Source organism: Psittacula echo, assembly GCF_963264785.1.
Source record: "Psittacula echo genome assembly, chromosome: 14".
Lineage (NCBI taxonomy): Eukaryota > Metazoa > Chordata > Aves > Psittaciformes > Psittacidae > Psittacula > Psittacula echo.
Genome location: NC_137750.1, coordinates 12,474,787 through 12,491,989, shown reverse-complemented (window position 1 = coordinate 12,491,989; position 17,203 = coordinate 12,474,787). Strand labels below are relative to the sequence as shown.

The 17,203-nt window shown below is 54.9% G+C and overlaps 1 protein-coding gene across 1 annotated transcript; it reads left to right on the top strand.

The window, feature by feature from the left end:
• Window positions 1-1,881: 1,881 nt before the first annotated feature.
• Window positions 1,882-15,566, top strand: LOC308227204 (bMERB domain-containing protein 1-like; the record flags this gene model as incomplete). The annotated part of the gene is made up of 6 exons (XM_080629600.1): window positions 1,882-1,951; window positions 7,688-7,826; window positions 11,020-11,093; window positions 14,466-14,580; window positions 14,705-14,778; window positions 15,448-15,566. The coding sequence occupies 6 exons, from the start codon at window positions 1,882-1,884 to the stop codon at window positions 15,564-15,566; spliced, it is 591 nt and encodes a 196-aa protein (XP_080485726.1).
• Between the last annotated feature and the right edge of the window lie 1,637 nt (window positions 15,567-17,203).

Below are 17,203 nucleotides of genomic sequence, written 5' to 3'. Positions count from 1 at the left end.
CTGTGGCCACCCTGGTTTCAGCTGGGATGGAGTTGGCTTAGTTCTCAGAAGCTGCTGCAGTGCTGTGCTGTGCTTTGGCTTCAGCATAATACTGTTAACATGAGTGGTTTTGTTACTGCTGAGCGGTGCTTGCAGAGCATCAAGGCTTTTCCTGCTTCCCACCCTACCCCACTAGTGAGGAGGCTGGGGGAGCCCGAGGAATTGGGGGGACAAGGCTGGGACAGCTGACCCCACACATATTCCATACTAAATGATGTCATGCTCAGCATGTAACACTGGGTTAAGAAGGAAGTGAGGGATCACTGGAAGGAATGGCATTTGTGTTCATAAGTCACTGTTAATGTGTGATGGAGCCCTGCTCTGCTAGAGATGGCTGAACACCTGCCTGCTGTGGGAAGTGGTGAATTAATTCCTTGTGTTGCTTCAATGTGGTTTTTGCTTTACTCATTGAACTGCCTTTATCTCAGCCCACAAATCTACTCGCTTTTACCCTCTCAGTTCTCTCCCCCACCCCCCCCAGGCAGTGTGTGAGCAGCTGTGTGTGCCTTGGCTGCTGGTTGGGGTTAAACCACAACAGCGGCACTTCCCAAGATGTGCTGGAGGGTCCCTGAGCCCCTCCACAAAGCTGGTGGGTCCCTGAGCCAGCTCTGCCCTTGCCTTGGACCTGTGCCCTTGCATGAGGCCAGCATGGAGATATCAGGCACAACTTGCAGAGAAACGCGTTATAGAATTGTATCACAGAACCCCAGACTGGTTTGGGGTGAAGGGACCTTAAAGCTCATCCAGCTCCAACCCCTGCCACGAGCAGGGACCCCTTCCACTGGAGCAGCTTGCTCCAAGCCCCTGTGTCCAACCTGGCCTTGAACACTGCCAGGGATGGGGCAGCCACAGCTTCTCTGGGCACCCTGTGCCAGCGCCTCAGCACCCTCACAGAGAAGAGCTTCTGCCTAAGAGCTCATCTCAGTCTCCCCTCGGGCAGGTTAAAGCCATTCCCCTTGGCCTGTCCCTACAGGCCCTTGTCCCAAGCCCCTCTCCAGCTTTCCTGCAGCCCCTTTAGGCACTGGAGCTGCTCTAAGGTCTCCCCTTCAGGAACCTTCTCTTCTCCAGGCTGCCCCAGCCCAGCTCTCTCAGCCTGGCTCCAGAGCAGAGCTGCTCCAGCCCTCGCAGCATCTCCATGGCCTCCTCTGGCCTCGCTCCAGCAGCTCCACGTCCCTCTTGTGCTGCTGCCCCAGAGCTGGATCAGGACTGCAGGGGGGGTCTCCCCAGAGCACAGCAGAGGGGCAGGATCCCCTCTCTGAGCTGCTGCTCATGCTCTGGGGGTGCATCCCAGCATTAGTGTCCTAGCAGAGGATGTGCGTCCCCTCTGTGTGCTTTGAGAAAAGTGGTGCTGAAACAACTGTCACCAGTGAGTGAGAAGTGTGAAACCCCGTGAGCAGGAGGGTTTCCAGCCACCTACCCATCCTGCTTTCCCATGCCATTCTGCTGGGACAGGCCTTCAGGATGGTGGGAGCAGTTGCTGCAGGAGATCCCAGCCAGAGATCCCAGTTGTTGTGTGTGCTGCCAGCATCCCGCCAACCAACGTTCGGATTTCCAACCAACGCGAACCTGCAGGTGTATTTTGAACACCTGCTGTTGTGCTTGTCCATAGGGAAAAGGGACTCGTGCTGGGAAGGAGCTGCTCGGTGCCGTGTCCCACCGGGCTCGGCAGGTCCCGTTTCCCGCCCGCGCCGTGCTCCTGCTGCGGGTTCCGGGATCCCGCTGTGTGAAGCGCCCGTTCCGGGCTCAGCGGCGGCCCGAGCCCCGGGGGGGGGGGCCAGGGGGTGTCGCGGGGGGCGCAGCCGGCAGAGGGCGCGGCGCGGCGGGCGCGGGCAGGGCTGCGGCATGGAGCGGAGCCGGAGCCCGCCCCGGTACGGGTCGCTGGAGCCCACCCGGTGGCCGCCAGGTGAGCGGGGTGGGGGGGGCGGGCACAGCCGGAACCAAACCGGCCCCGGGACAACCCGGGCACCCCCGAGCGTCGGGACCGGCGGCTTCGTCCGCCCGGCGGAGCCCCGCGCTGCTCCCCGGAGCGGTACCGGCACCGGTGCGGCCGGAGCCCCGGCAGCGGGAGGGAGGGGTGCAGGGGGAGTAGGGGACAGAGGGAAGGGGTGAATGGAAGGGAGAGAGGACGGAGGGAAGGGACGGGGCGCGAGGAGGGAGAAGGATGGAGGGCAGGGGGATGGCTGGAGGGAGCGGAGCACTGGAAGGAGGGATGCAGCCCGGTCGCGGCTGGTGCTGCCCGGGTGTGACCAACAGCGGGGTCCCACCGCCCTTCGCCGTCTTTTCCCGTCTCTGACCGGTTCCTCCTGTACGGAATGGGGTAGACACAGGGAAGACACGGGCCAGGGGGGATTGTCCTGGGCAGTCCCCGACCTTGGGGTGGAAGCAAAGAGGTGCCCAAGCTGGGCTGTGGGCAGCATCCTGGGGAGGGGAGGCTCCTGCAGTCCTTCTGCCATGACATCCCTCCGAGGTCTTCCCTTCCTGGTCTCTTAGCACCTTGCATCCAGCGGGATAGAGACAGGCAGCTGGAAAGGCAGGAAAGGAGCGATGGAGCAAACTCCAGCATCCTGCTTAGTACGACTATGTGGGGGTAAAGCTGCTCAGCTCCTTGATGAGATGCCTGAAGTTCCAGTCCTCCATTGTGCCTTTTAGCATGGCAATGGCTCTCCCTTCACCTCCCCTGCCTGCAAAGTGTCCCTATGGAGACCTTGCCCTCGTGGGATCTGAGCACTTCACACCTGGGTCCTCTGCTCCCAGCAGCTGGGTGACATCAGGGTGCTCCAGGGAATGGTCCAACACTTCTGGACTCAGGGTGCTGGGTACGGCTCAGACATCCACCCTCAGGTGCCTGTGAGCAGGGGTTTTTCTGGTTCAGTGCAGTTCTGTAAATCCCAGCTGCTTGGGGGACCTTTGCGATAGTCAGTGCCTGGTCTCTGAATGATGCTCTGCTCCTTGCTACTACCCCAGGAAACCTCAGGCCAACCCTGTGAAGCCCTGAGCAGCCTCTTGTGCTCAGGAGGTGACACAGGGCAGTGTGCACACCGGGGGGCTAAGCCCTGGTGACACCCCTGTAAGTCCCGCAGGTACCCCACCTTGCACTCTGGCTGTTGTTATGGCTGTCTCACAGGACCCCGGCAGCGCTGGCTGTGCCAGGGGCTGCACAGACACAGCCAGAGGGATGCCCCTGCCCGCAGCGGGACAAGGATGCACAGTTGTCCCTGGGGCACTGGGAACTCCTGTGGTTTGCAGCTGGGATCCCTCCCAGCGGAGCAGGAACCTGTCCTCTGCGACTGCTGTGCTTGGCCAGGCATTGGTGGTCCTGGAGGCTGGTGCCTCCCCTGCGGGGCAGGGAGGGTGGTGGGGACACAGCCCCTTTGACAGGGCAGCCCCAGCGCCTTGGGGTGCGTCACCATCGAGCTTGTGGAGCAGGGGCTGGTTCTGACAGGCTGGATGCCCCTTGCCCTGCTGCTTCCTGTGGCACAGGCAGCGCACGGCTGGGTTAAAGGCCCCTGGATGGAGCTCAGGGAAAGAGCTTCAGCCCCTCCTCAGCACAATGTCACTCAATTGCCAACTTTAATCATGAAGCAAATTGCTTGAAACACAGCCTTGCGCTGATGCTGCTGTGACTCATCCCAGGCTTGCTGCAGCCTGTCTAAATATTTTCACCAAAGCCATATGGAGTGGAAGACTCCGGCTATTATACCCCTCATTAACGATACTTGCTCCCCCTGGGCCATGTGTGATGATAAGAGCATCTCCAAGTTTCAGCTGAAGTTTTCTTCCCTTCCCTGGATTGCCAGGTTGAGATGGTGTCAGTCGAGGGTGCTTTAGGCAGCATGGGGATGGTTTCTGTGTCTGGCTGTGCTGTTGTGTGCAGCTGCGGGAGCAAAGGTTGCCCTGGGCAGCACGGCTGCACATGGGCATCATCCCTCCATCCCCAAAGGGAGACTCAGGTCTATGAGCTTGATCCCAGCTATAATAAACATGCCTTAATCACTTGCTGGTGCCAGGCACTCAGGGGGTGTAAGAAACCCATTTGCAGCTTTGGAAGAGCCATCTCCAGTGAGATCTCTTGCCCAGCTCTCTGCTGCAGGATGTGCTGTCCTCCCAGTGTCCGATCTTGCTGTTCGTGGTTGCTGGATGGTGCTGCTGGCAACCGTGCAGGTCCATGGACACAGTGCCCTCTGGTCTCACCACTGCCTCAGGAGAGCTGTCACCTGGCCCATGACTGTGGCGGCTGGGATTCAGGAGCTCGGCATCATCCTCTATCTGCCTGGAGAAAGCATCTCCTGAGCTAGCAGGGGAGGCCAAGGGGAATGGCTTGAACCTGCCTGAGGGGAGACTGAGATGAGCTCTTAGGCAGAAGCTCTTCCCTGTGAGGGTGCTGAGGCGCTGGCCCAGGGTGCCCAGAGAAGCTGTGGCTGCCCCATCCCTGGCAGTGTTCAAGGCCAGGTTGGACACAGGGGCTTGGAGCAAGCTGCTCCAGTGGAAGGGGTCCCTGCCCGTGGCAGGGGTTGGAGCTGGATGAGCTTTAAGGTCCCTTCCAACCCAAACCAGTCTGGGATTCTGTGATCCCAATCGGTTGTCACTGACTGACCACATTACATGGAATCACCGAGGAATTTGGATCAGAAGGGACCTCTGGACATATTGTGTTCAATCCATTGCTCACAGCAGGCTCAATAGATCAGGTTGCTCACAACCTTCTCCAGGAGGGATCCTGGACCAAAAATGGAGATTCCACAACTTCTCTGTTCCCTGTTCCAGTGTCTGAACAACCCTTCAACCTGCTTCTCTTAGTCTCTTCTTGTCCATCCCATGCTCCAGTCCCTGGCCTCACTCAGATGTTCAGGTCTTGACATGTGGTCCTGGGCAGATGTCTGTTCATCACCTGTACGGATTCGTTGGTTTCCCTTGAGGATCAGTGGGTGGCTTTGAGGCAGAGGCTTCTGTGTCCCCCTACCCCAGCCTCCTGCCCCAGCACCACCACCTCCGCCCTTTGCATACACAGATGAGGAATCACCTCTCCTACCTGATATGGCTTCTGCTAATGAGGATGATCAGGGAGAAGAAGCGATGCTCCACTTGTCACAAACCCCTGCACTCACCCAGTGGGAAGCAGCTGGCTGAGAACCCCAGCCAAATTGTCTGCCACCAGTGATCAAAGATGTTCTGGGTTATTCATCCTCCCACCCAGGCCAGGAGTGACAGTCCTCCTCCCCCAGAGCCGCCTCTGTGCTCCTGGGGGGGTTAGATCTGTCCTTGGCTAATGAAGGCTGCAGCAAGCTCATATTTATTGGCGCATCTCGCAAAGAATCAGCCCTGTTGGTTTACCCTGCTCACAGCAGCATCACTTGGAACAAGGCAGCATTTTCCTGACAGGTCTGGAGCTGCACTGAAGTACAGCCTGACCTCAGGGAGTGGCTGCCTACCTTCACACGCCGGCTGTACCATCCGCGCCTTCACGTCTGGTGTCACCTGTGTGCTGGACACCACCTGCAGGGACATCCTGCCCCGAGGCGCTGAGTTTGGGTGCAGCAAAATCATACGGTCACAGAGTGATCCTGAGCAATGATGTGCCCAGAAATGATGTCCTGGGCAAGAGGAGCTCTGGGGTGGCAGAGCAAGAGGATGCTTGGGATGAGGGACCTCAGCATCCCTGTCCCCTAGCAACCACACTCTGGTCCCCTAGCAACCACAGCCTGGTCCTGTAGCAACCACAGTCCAGTCCCCTTAGCAACCCCCTTCAGGCCTGTAGAGACGAGGCTAAGGGAGGGTTTCTGTGCAGATCTGCAGCAGAGCCAGTGAGCAAGAGCTGAGGGAGGGCAGTGCATCCTGCCCTGGACTTGTCCAACCTGTGTGTCCATCAGGCTGTCCTGAGCCTGTCCTGTGCTGGCTCCTGAGAGCATCCCGACAGCTCAGAATGGGGAGTGATCGAGGATTCAGCATGCTGGCATGAGCTGAACGGAGCCTTCATGGCTCAGAGGGGAGGGAGGGAATCTCCAAGTAGTCCTCATGAGTTTCTAAGCCAGAAACAGCAGAAAACTGTTCTCTAAACCAGTGACAGTAACCCAAACCACTTGTATTTCCACTATAAACCGTCTCTGCTGGCAGCCTTGGAAACAAACCTCACTCAAGCAGTTTCACATAATGAGGAGAGGACCAGTGGATACACAGTGTTTCGCCTTGTGCCTTAGTGCTGCCCTGTAACCCTCAGCACTGGCCTGGGTCCCATTTGGGATCCCCAAACCACGCTCTCCAGCTCTGACATTTCCCAGACCTCAGCTGCCTGGAAAATCCTTCTCCTGCAGCCAGCGCTCCCTGTCTGTGCTTTCAGCTCTCCTTGTGCAGGGGAGCTGCGCCCTGTGAAGATCCAAAGGAAGCAGAATTTGTCCCTGGTGTTTGTGATCTGGCTTTGCTGTAGCTGCTGAGCCCCCTCTCCCCAGCCTGTGCTGTATATATATCACAGCAGAACCAGATTAACCTGCCTGTGGTAAACGTGCTGCTGCTTGTCAGTGATAACAAGCTCAATGATGTCTCTCAGAGCCAGAGCAGGCTGGGAGGTGGGAGCTGGCCTGGGAGTCAAACCTCCTCTATCCCATGGAAGGGGTTGGGAGCTCCTGTGGGCTGTGCCGGCACTGTGGGTATCAGCACGGATCCCTGTGCAAATCAGTGTGAGCATCTTGTACAAAGCAGGGGGACATCAGAGGGACATCTGTGTGTGAAGCAGTGGAGATGGGGGAGGCAGAACAATAGACGGAGGATGCTGGGCTCTCATCCTGTCTCACCCTGAGCTTGCCACTCTGCTTCTCTTAAACGGAAATCACAGCTCCTTTTTACCCACATTTTGCCGTGGGGCTCTTGCCCTGAACAAGTGACACCCCTTTCCCTGCCTCAGTTTCCCCAAGTGAGTTGTAGAGGTGACGCTCAGTGCTCCAGAGGATGATGAAGCTAAACTGGCTTGCTGGATACCTTGGGGGCTTTTTCCCCCTGTGAGTTGAGAAGGATGGGGGGGGGGGTTTCCTCCATCCTGTGGTGGAAGGGGAGCAGCCGTCAGAACTTCACCTCCATGACTCCTCAGCTTGTGCTATATGGGCACAGCATTTGTTCCTGGCACGTTCTGGAGGAGGGTGCACACAGAGGCTCATGGCTCTGTGCTGGAAATTCTTGAGGCTTGAAAGAGAGGTTCCTGCCCTTCCCTCCAGCAGCTTTTAGCCCCTTGTCCTCCTGCCCAGCACTGGTGTGAGCAGGGTGTGCTGCAAAGCAGCACCAGCAGGTGAAATGCTGCTTGTTTCTAAGGCTCAGAGAGCTGCTGGACTCTGGGGTCCTCTTTCCTGCAGGCACTTCATGCACATTGCATGTGTGTATGGAGCTGTGCTCAGCGGGATGAGCTGGCTGTGACCGAACGCAGCAGTGAGCAGAGCTGTGCCAGTGCCCAGCTCACACAAGGCACGATCAAACCAAACCCAGTCCCAGCAGCTCAATGCCTTTGCTTTCATGTGCCTGTTGGGCTGTCTCCTCTTGCAGCACCTGCTTAGTGCACGTGCTTAATGGTTCTGCTGGCCTGGGGTTTGCAGGAGGGTCCCATGGTAGCCCTGTGGTCGGTCTCTGTCCTCAGCACCCATCTGAGGTCTCCTGCTGTCTAACGCAGCTCCTGTTCCGCTTGCAGAGGATGAGATTGTCTCCATGGCTGACTCAACCACCACCATCGATGACATTGAAGGGGAGCTCTTCAAAATCGAGAGGATCAGGGAGATCCTGGTGAGGAGGGAGTCAGAGCTGCGGTACATGTGAGTACCTGACCCCTTCCCAGGGTCCCCCAGCGCCTTCTGCCTGCCCCATCAAGCATGGAGCATCCCAGGGATGGGCAGTGCTGAGGCTGCTTTCCACCTCCTTCCCACCTGGAAGTGCAACCTCTCCCACTCCTCTGGCCTTGCTCTTGGAAGGGGCTTCAATGGGTCCCTGTTACAAAGCTGCCACTGATGCTGTGATGATTTGAGCCAGCCTGTTTCTAAGCAGAGTTTATGGCACAGGCCAAACTACACTGAATGTTCCCGTATTCAATCACAAGCACTCCATCTTCCTAGTGGCTCCATACTCTGCCTCAGTGCATGGCTCTTGGGCTGGGCTTGGGAATGGACCTGAGGTTTGGGGCCAGCACACAGATGTGTGCTGCTGAACAGCCACACAGCCACAGTTTTCCCTCCCCATAGTGAAGTGCTACACATCCTCCCAGCTCCTCCGTTCCTCCTCCACCCCCTGAGTGCTGGAGTCAGCAGCACACAGTGGGGCTGGACCAGCATTGGTGCCTGATGCCTGTCTCCAGGCTGCATCCTGCTCTCCGCTCCCGGCACAGCCTTTTGCAGCCAGGGAAGGATTTTCTCCAGGGTCCATTTCAATAATAAAGCAGATAAAGAATGTTTTCCCTGGGTACACAGGGAAATGTTGAGGTTTGGGAGGAAAAGGACAGCATTCCATAGTCTGGATTGATTAAGCTTTGAATGCCACTACATTGTATAGTCAGCCCAGTCCTGAGATCCCGTGCTGTCAGCTGAACAAAAAGCCTGGAATTTTTGCTGGTAATGGCAAAGATCGTGTTTCCTGGGCTCCAGCACTTGCTATGTACTTTGTTAATGTGCCTGGATCCCTACTGGTACTTGCACAAAAGGATCACCAAAGCCTGGAAGTGCCTGTGTAAATCCACTGCCTGAGGAAGCTGAGAGCTGGTTTAGAGCCTCAGGCTTGGAGCGATGATGTCTTGGAGGCACAGTTCCCCCGAATGTATTGCTGAAAAGGACTTTTGGAAATCACAGGAAGTGTTATCCTCAAATGCTTTCCAAGGCAACCGGTGCCTAAAGCTCGTAGGTGCTGTCACACATCAACATCCCCCACTTTTCCTATCCCTTTCTTTCTTGGCCAGCACCTGGAAAAGGAGAGGAAATTGCCCACAGCGACCACGCACTGGGGTGGGCATGCAGGAAGAGATCACTGGGAAGTCTGGGAATGCGGGGATGATGTCTGGGTGCTTTGGAGGTGCTGTGGGGAGCTTGAGCATTGGCTCTGCAGAGCACAGCAGCGGGGAGGAGTGTGGGAAGAGCTGAGGGCTTCACTAGGCATCACTGCTGGAGGAGAGGGATCCCAGACCTGGCTCTGCAGGATAGGGATTAAAAGGATGGGAGCTGGGGCTGCAAGGGCTTTGTTTTTATCCAATGGGGGAGAAAATGTGATGTTTGGAATGTTTGGGCTGTGGGGAGATGGACATCCCCTCTGGTTGCTGAGGAGTGATCCATCTGGTCAGTCAATCATGACCATGATCAGTGTTTTCTTCTTGATGGAAACATCAGACTAAAGCTTTCCAGCGTTTCTGGGATGTCTGTGCTCTGGGAAACAACAAAACTCCAGGTAGTTCCCCTTTTATAGGGCAAAAAGAAGGGTCTGATTCCTGTGGCAGACTCAGCTCCACACCTCACCTGCTCAGTGCTCTGATCAGCTCCCTGGGACGTGCAGGGCTGCCATGGCTATGGCTGAGCCTGCAGTGAGTTTTAGCCCCAGTGGTAGAAGGAATCTCAGCTCCAGCAGCAGCCTCCTGGGTGCTGGTCTTTGCAGCTTTATTGAACTGAGAGCATTCATGATTGCCCATTTATTATCCTCATGATCAGTTTTCACAGCATTAAATTCCAATTTAATGTTAATAATATTTCAGTTATCATTTGTCTGTTTGTTTTCGTTTTAGTATCACCAGCAATCAGCCTGTTGCCTATGTGTCCTGTGCAGACCTGGCTGGTGCTCCTTGTACAAGCTCAGGGCTTGGCCACCATGGGACTATGAGCAGGCAATAAAAGGCCAAACACACCTCTCCTTCTTCACATGCAGCTCACAGACATTGGCTTGATGTGGTAGGCAAAGAAGGGAGGACACTGTCAGATGGAGCAGAAATCTGACAGAGCTAAGAAGTCTTCTCCTCCGCCTGAGCAGTATCTCACAGGGTCCCTCTTTAGGCACCTAAGGTCTCTTTATTTTCCCGTCCCTTATTGATACCTCTGGTCTCCTTTGCTCAGCTGGTGAAGCTGCAGCTTCAAGTAGCTCCAGCAAATGACTCATCCCAGAAGGGGTGGATGCTGTGACTCAGTGGAAGGACCAGCAGGATTACTGAAGACGCAGACAGGGCTTTTACTAACATGTGCTTCAAAAGGCAGCAGAGGCACATCTGTTCGAGGTGGCACCAGCTCATAAGTCAGTTATCACAGCAGCAGCTTTTCCTAATCTTCCCAGAGAGGGATAATGTGTAAGGAGCCTCAGAAGGCTCAGAGCAGAAGGAAGGTGTCAGGTTGTTGGTCTTGTCATGCTTTGGTTGGAGATGTGGCTGGCCAAGGTTGGCCCCAGGCTGAAGTGACCTCAGAGACTGCTGGAAGGGCGGAGGGGGCTGGGGAGCCCTTGGTTTGTGCTGACATTTGCGCTGAGCCCATCCTGACCAGTGTCTCGCTGCTGCCTGTGGTTTGAGCTGAAGGTGGTTTCACTGCCCACAGCGCCAGCAGGCTCCTTTCTCCTGTTGACATGACCTTGTTTCCCAGCGGACACTGCAGCGTTCACACCGTTCCCTCCTCTGCTGTGGTTCCTTTTTCTACCTTTTTCTGGCTCTGCAGTAAGGCAGCATGGAAACGACACATCTTCACTGTGGCAGCAGCTTCTCTTTGCTTTTGTGTTTTGCTGTTTGGGGATTGTTGTTTAAGAGAAGGAGAAACACAGCTGCTGTTGCGTGGCGGATGTGCCAGGTTTCATCAGAGCAATGAAACCTTTTCTTTGCCAACAACCAGTGGCACAACCCATGTAGCTCTACCAACAGCTCTGAGATGAAGTTCCATTTCCCATGGGAAGGCAGGTAAATCTGTGCTCCCCACTGCATTGCCTTCTGGTGCTGGTTGGGTGCTCCTCTGGAGCTTGTGACCCTTTCCTCTCTCAGTGGTTCCCTTTGTGTCTCTGCAGGATGGATGACATTCAGCTTTGTAAGGAAATCAGCCGGCTGAAAAAGGAGCTCCAACAACTCATCGCGCTTCCAGGTACGGCTCTGCAAGGCTCCGGAGAGCTGCTCCCTGCCGCTGCTCTCAGCAGAAGCGTTTCCATCCAACACAAGAAGCTCTTGAAGGGCTCCCGCCCCAGGGTGCTCCAGAGGCGCTGCCGCTGCAGGCAGGGTGTGAGCCTCAAGGAGCGCGGGTGTCTGAAACAAGAAAGGAGAAAAACCACGAGTCCCTTGAGGCGAGCATTGGTCTGGTCCAGGAGGAGGACGGAGGAGGACGGGAGGTGAGGGAGGTGCAGTGAATGCTGGCACAGTGGGACCTGCCGTGTACACTGAGGGGGATTAAGATCAGGAGACATCGTCAGAGCACACCATGGAGAGGCCTCTCTGGAGGTGGCAGGAGGAGATGCCTTCAGAGGCCTGAAGTACGTGAAAAGCTGTGGATTCTTGCTGTGGCCATGTCAGAACTGTGTGTCAGTGATGAGGCAGGGAAGGATTCCTGGGTGCGGCAGGAGGATGGGTGCTAGGGAGATGTCACGCCTAAAGGGCTTGGTGATGTCCCTGATTTAGGTGAATTCATTATTGACATTGAAAAGAGGCAAACAGTCCAGGGCAACCTGTGTGAAAACGTGAGCTGAGAGGAAATGCTACTTTTGTCACCCCCTTTATCATGACCAGTGACCTCAATGTTCCTGTCAGAGCAACCCTTGTCCCTGCACAGCCCAGGAAAGGTCAAACCTCATTTCTCTAAAGGATCCCACTCAACCAAAGTATTCAGAGGAAAACACATCGAAACAGCTCAGGGTTTGAATGAGGAGGAACAAGAAAGGCTTCCCTCCAAGCTGTGTCCATCAGCTATGCCTCCTCCTAGGGCATCCTCATTCATCCACCAGTTAGGACTTTAGGTTTGTTTTCAGAACCAGGTGGGAGACGTATCCCTGCTTACTTGTACCTATCCAAGCGTTAACATTTGGCCCTCAGTTATCTCTACCACAAGCCTGTCTCTGAAGATGCTGCACTTGCTGAGACCAGTGAGTGTGTAGCAGGGGGCGATGCCTGGATGCAGACAAGGGACCAGCTGTGCACATCTGTTCCCCAGAGCAGCAGCTCAGCTCATAGGTTCTGTACCCGAGGTTATCCTGAAGCCAAGAGTGGCAAGAAACCTTGACTCTTTCTAATGCCGTAGTGCCGCTATGATGTGTGTGCTTGTGAGTCTTCAGCATGCATTTAGAGCCCAACTACTGCTTAATATGCAGGTCTTGATTCATTTAATACAACCTGGCTGCATCCAGAGGGAGGTTCAGACAGGGGAGGAGAGGATTCTGCCATAAAAATGGGAGCTGCTTGCGAAGTGTAGACCCGAATCTCATGTGGGCTTTAAATCAAAGACCTTCTAGTTCATAAAACAAGACTTGACCTAAGTGCTGGCTCAGGATCAGAGATAAACTTGGCCTTTTCTGAAGCTGGAGAAATGTGGCTTCCCCTCATCTGCTTCAGTCTTTCATTTCTACCCTTTTTTAGCACTCCCAGATTCAGATGAGAGCAGAAACGCTGCTTGCATCAGGGATGCTCTTTTTGTCTTCTTTACAACTTGACTCAGCTCAGACTGTGCTGGAAAAATCCTTCACATCACTGGTCTGGTGGGACTATGGCAGCAGATCGTCTGTAACAATGAGCACTGAACCTTGGTTCAGATAAAGACTGAAACACGTCAGAGCCTACTCAGAGCTCAGCCAGACCTGTGGCTTGAAACCTCACCAGACCAAGGTGCCTTTCCTGATGCAGAGTGATACCGTGGTCACGATGAGCTCTGACATCAGCAAGTCAGGAAAAGAGGTGTGCTAATTATGCAGTGGGCATGTGAACACTGACATGCTCTAACTCAGGGCTGCAGATTGTTAATGAACCCCAAGGAGCTGGTGCGTTTGTGTGCAGCCCCAAGTTGCTGATCCGTGTGGCATCCAAACAACACTGTAAAGTGCTCCTATTCCTGCCAGGCAGGTGGAGCACAGAGGCAGTGCCCATAGTCAGGAGGCTCTGGATTAACTCTTCATGGTAGAAGATCATCAGCCCAGACCTCAGTCCAGATTTCTGTGCCTGGAAGCTTGAGCTCACTCCCTGCACAAGACCACGACTGTAGGAGAAACCTTTGTTTGCTGGGGATGTCCCTAACAATGTGATGATTATGACAAGTTCCTCCTACTGAGAGCCATGCAGCAGCACCTCTGATCAATACATAGCAGACTTTAAACTACAAATCAATACATAGTTTAGGTAACTGCTGAGACCCAGCCTACAGGGTTTGCTCCACACTGTGAATTTCTCCATTATTATTTAGCTGAAGAAAGACTGGAGATGGATCCATCCTGAGCTGGATTGATTTTGGAGCCAGCTGCTGAATTCAGAAATGGTATTCAATAGCTACAGCACAGATGGTTATAGTTTCCACCTAAGGTAGCTTTCTATTTGTGTTTAACACTCCTTAAGCCCTATCTCTATCATCTTCACGTATGCCACTTTACCATTATGTACCAATTTATATAGGACATGACTTCATAGTGAGGTGAGAGTTTTCCAGGTCCTCACTAGCTCACTGCCCAGAGATATGTGGCACAAGTGGGTCTCACCGTGCTGAGGGTCAAGTGACAACCAAGGCTAACACATTCAGAATAGCCAGGCAGGCACCTGCGGTCAGCCTTGGGGTGGGAATGGGGCTGACAGTGGTTTGAAAGGTCAGATGTAGAGGATGAGCTCACTGGGACTGTGTTCAGCTAAGGGAAGAAGGCTCAAAGCCAGTGGATCATATTGCTTTTCATGTCTCTGTAGGTGTGGGCTGAGTAGTGGGATGGGTTGTTCACAGAGCATCTGGGCACTGTTGATAATTCCCTATACACCAGAGGCCCTGGCTGGATTCTCAGCCACGTGGGAGATGTGGCTCAGAGGTCTCTGGACCCAGCTCAGGGCCAAGGGTTGTGCTGGCATGGGAAATGTGGGGTGAGCACATCCCGGGTGAAGGATGACATCCGGGTCTGGCATTTCTGAGCTCCTTCAGGCCGGTACACAGCCTTTCCCGCAGCGCAGGGTGAAAGCCCCAGGGGAGCTGTGGTTGTCTCCCAGCAGAGCACACGTTGTTGAGGGGTTCCTCTGCAGCGCTCGGCTGCAGTGAAAATTCACGGGAGAAGCTAAAACTTCCCAGTGTGATGGCACCAAACCTGACCCCTCCCAGCCAGGGCGGTTCGGGATGAGGTGGCTGCTTAGTTAGCAGCTTACATCTGCATCCAGGTGCTTACCTTGGGTTGGCTTGTACCCCTGCACTCGTATCTGTTCCGGGGTTAAGCGGGAGCAAAGCAAGCTTTGCCTTGCCATGGGTGGGATGGCCCCTGTGGGTGTGTTAAATGTGTTCCCTGTGCTGCAGAGAATGAGAAGTCCAACGAGGAGAGGCAGAAGGAAGAGGAGCTGGTGCAGCAGATACACAAGCTGGTGGAAACACGGGATTTCCTGGTGGATGATGTGGAGTTTGAGAGGCTCAGGTAGCTGGATGCAATTGATTCCTTTGCGCTGAGGACAGTGCAGTCTGTCCTCTGCTCTGCACTGTGCCATGCTCCTTGTGCCTTGCTGGCTCTTCCTGAGTGGTAACCAATCTCTTTGTGACAGGGAAAGGGAAGAAGATAAGGAAATGGCAGAGTTCTTGCAAAGTAAGCTCTCCAAAAGCTACCTCCAGAAAACAAGTAGGTGGTTGATGAGTTTTATTCCTTTCATTGAACCTCCCTGGCAGTCTCTCCCCTTCCCTAAGCACTCTGACTCCAAGATTTCATTGCTTTTCATGGGGCAGCTTACCTGGAGGCCATCTGTTGCTAGAGGAGGGTGTGGGGAAGTGGCATCTGAGGGATGCTGGTGCCTGAGATCCCATTGTGGCAACATCCTGAATCAGTTCAGAGGTTATGCTTCCGTTTCCCTCCTGGCATTTCCCAGCCATCACATCCTGTGAGAGTGAGAATAGGTTCTTTTGTGGCTGATACACTTCATCTGACACTTTCCAAAAAGCTCCTTACATTTCATCACACCATTACGTAAGGTCGCAAGCTGTGGTATCCATCCAGTCCCACCCTCTTCATGGCCTCTGATGGCAGGCCTCCCTCTTCCCTGTGCCTCCATCGTCACTGCAGGAACACCTTCCCAGCATGGTGGGAGGCATTTCCAGTCCAGGGTCCCTGTGACTGTGTCCCACCTGTGGATACCTGTGAAGCATGGATGGTGATGTGCCTCCTGGATGCAGGAGCTCATGTCCAGCTGTGGGGCTGAGGAGGGTCAGCATCTTAGCCCTGGAAAGAGCTCTAGGAAGCAGCGATGGGCCTGTGCCCTTACCATCAGGCGCACATTGATTCCTCTTTCCACAGCTCCTGCCAAAGAGAAGAAGATGACTTCCCGGGGCCAGCAAACCTCTGCACCGTATGTGACCAAGACGGGCCTCACCCTGCTCAAGGAGTGCTGTGGCTTCACCTGCTCCATCATGTAGGCCACCCCCAGCTCCTCTGCACAGGACAGGACCATGGTAGCGTACACATCCCGGGAAGCTGGGCTGGGCAAGAGGGGCTTCCTTGGAGTGCTGACATGGCCATGTGCCTGTGCGGGGCTGGTGACCCACACATGTACCATGAGGGCCCCCCCCGCGGAGGGGCTGCCATCACATCCCAACTGTAACACAGGTGAAGTGAAATTACAGCACCACGAATCTGAGTCCAGACCTTGGAACTCATCGCAGGGCAGCTGATGAGGAGCTCCCACCTTCCTCCAAGCCTGGGCTTCACGCAGTGGGTGATAAGCATGACCAAGCTGAGCGCCAGGTCCTGGCTGTGTGACAAGCACTGTGTAAGAGGAAGATGATGGGAAGGGGGTCCGGTGGGTTGTACTCACTGTGGGAGGATGCATCTCATCCTTCATATTGCTGGAGACTCCCACAGCTGGCCTGACACCCAAGAGTTGGTCTCATTGGCATTAGGTGCTCTATAAAGCAGGGTTCTCTCTCTAGCCACTAGAGAAAGGAGGCACCAGGAGGATCCCATGCTTGCAGCCCATGGTTTCCTACCTCTCACCTTTCCTCCCCAGGTCTCCAGCCAGAGTCCACAACCTGCTCTCCTCTGAGGGTTTCAACTTCCCGTCATTGTTCATGCTTCCCACTGCAGCACCACCACCGAAGAGACTTCCCAAGCAGGCTGGTGCAAGCTTGAATGATGGCATGTGTCCTTGGTGCCATGTCAGCGGTTGTCTCCTCCATGACTTCACACAAACACTGAATTCCACCCGAGCTCAGCTGGGAAGAGGTGTGTGCAGCAGCAGCAAGCGAGGCCATGATAAAGAGGACCAGTACAGTCCTGCGTATGGACAGAGTGATAGAGAAAGCATTGGAGAACATTGTGCTCCACCATCCAAGACACGCTGTGGCCACGGATGATGTCTCATCCTTGGCCCTGTGCCACCTTGTGAGTCTGTGGGTGATTCCTGAGGACCCTTGGTGGGGAATGTCTCTGGTCTGGGTTTCGTTGTGTTTGCATCAGTTCTATTGCAAGGTGCTCTATGGCTCTGGGTAGAGCTGAGCAAAGCGTGAAGGACGTTCCCCAGAGCTGGCTGAATGAAGGGATAATTCTTGTGAAGTTCTCACCCAAGCACAGACCTGGTGTGTTGAACTCTGGGCAGGTGAGTTGCTCTCCCCACCTCACTAAGATGGATTCAGTTTTCAGCTCTAAGAAAAAGGAGGAAATCAGAGCAAAAGAGAAAGGGAGGAAAATACAGAACAAGGCAGGAGGAGAGGAAAACCAAAGAGGAGAGTGGAAACGTGCCAGAGGAAGGTGGAGGCAGCAGGTGAGAGACACTCTCACTGCCAAGAGGGCGTTCAGTCCTGCCCTCCAGTACCCCAGCCAGCGCCTCTGGGCTTGGGACCATGAGCTGGACATAAAGCACTGTGCCAAAGCCTCATGGCACCCTGAAGCCACCCAGTGTCTCAGTTCCCATTGTCCCTTCTGAGCATCCCCCTGTGTTGAGGTGGCACAGCCAGAGCTGCTGATGCCCATCGTGGCAGGACAGGGGCTCTCCTTCTCCCTGGGTGTGAAGGTCTCTCACATCTCCCCCAGTACCTGCCCTTCTGCTCCATAGGCT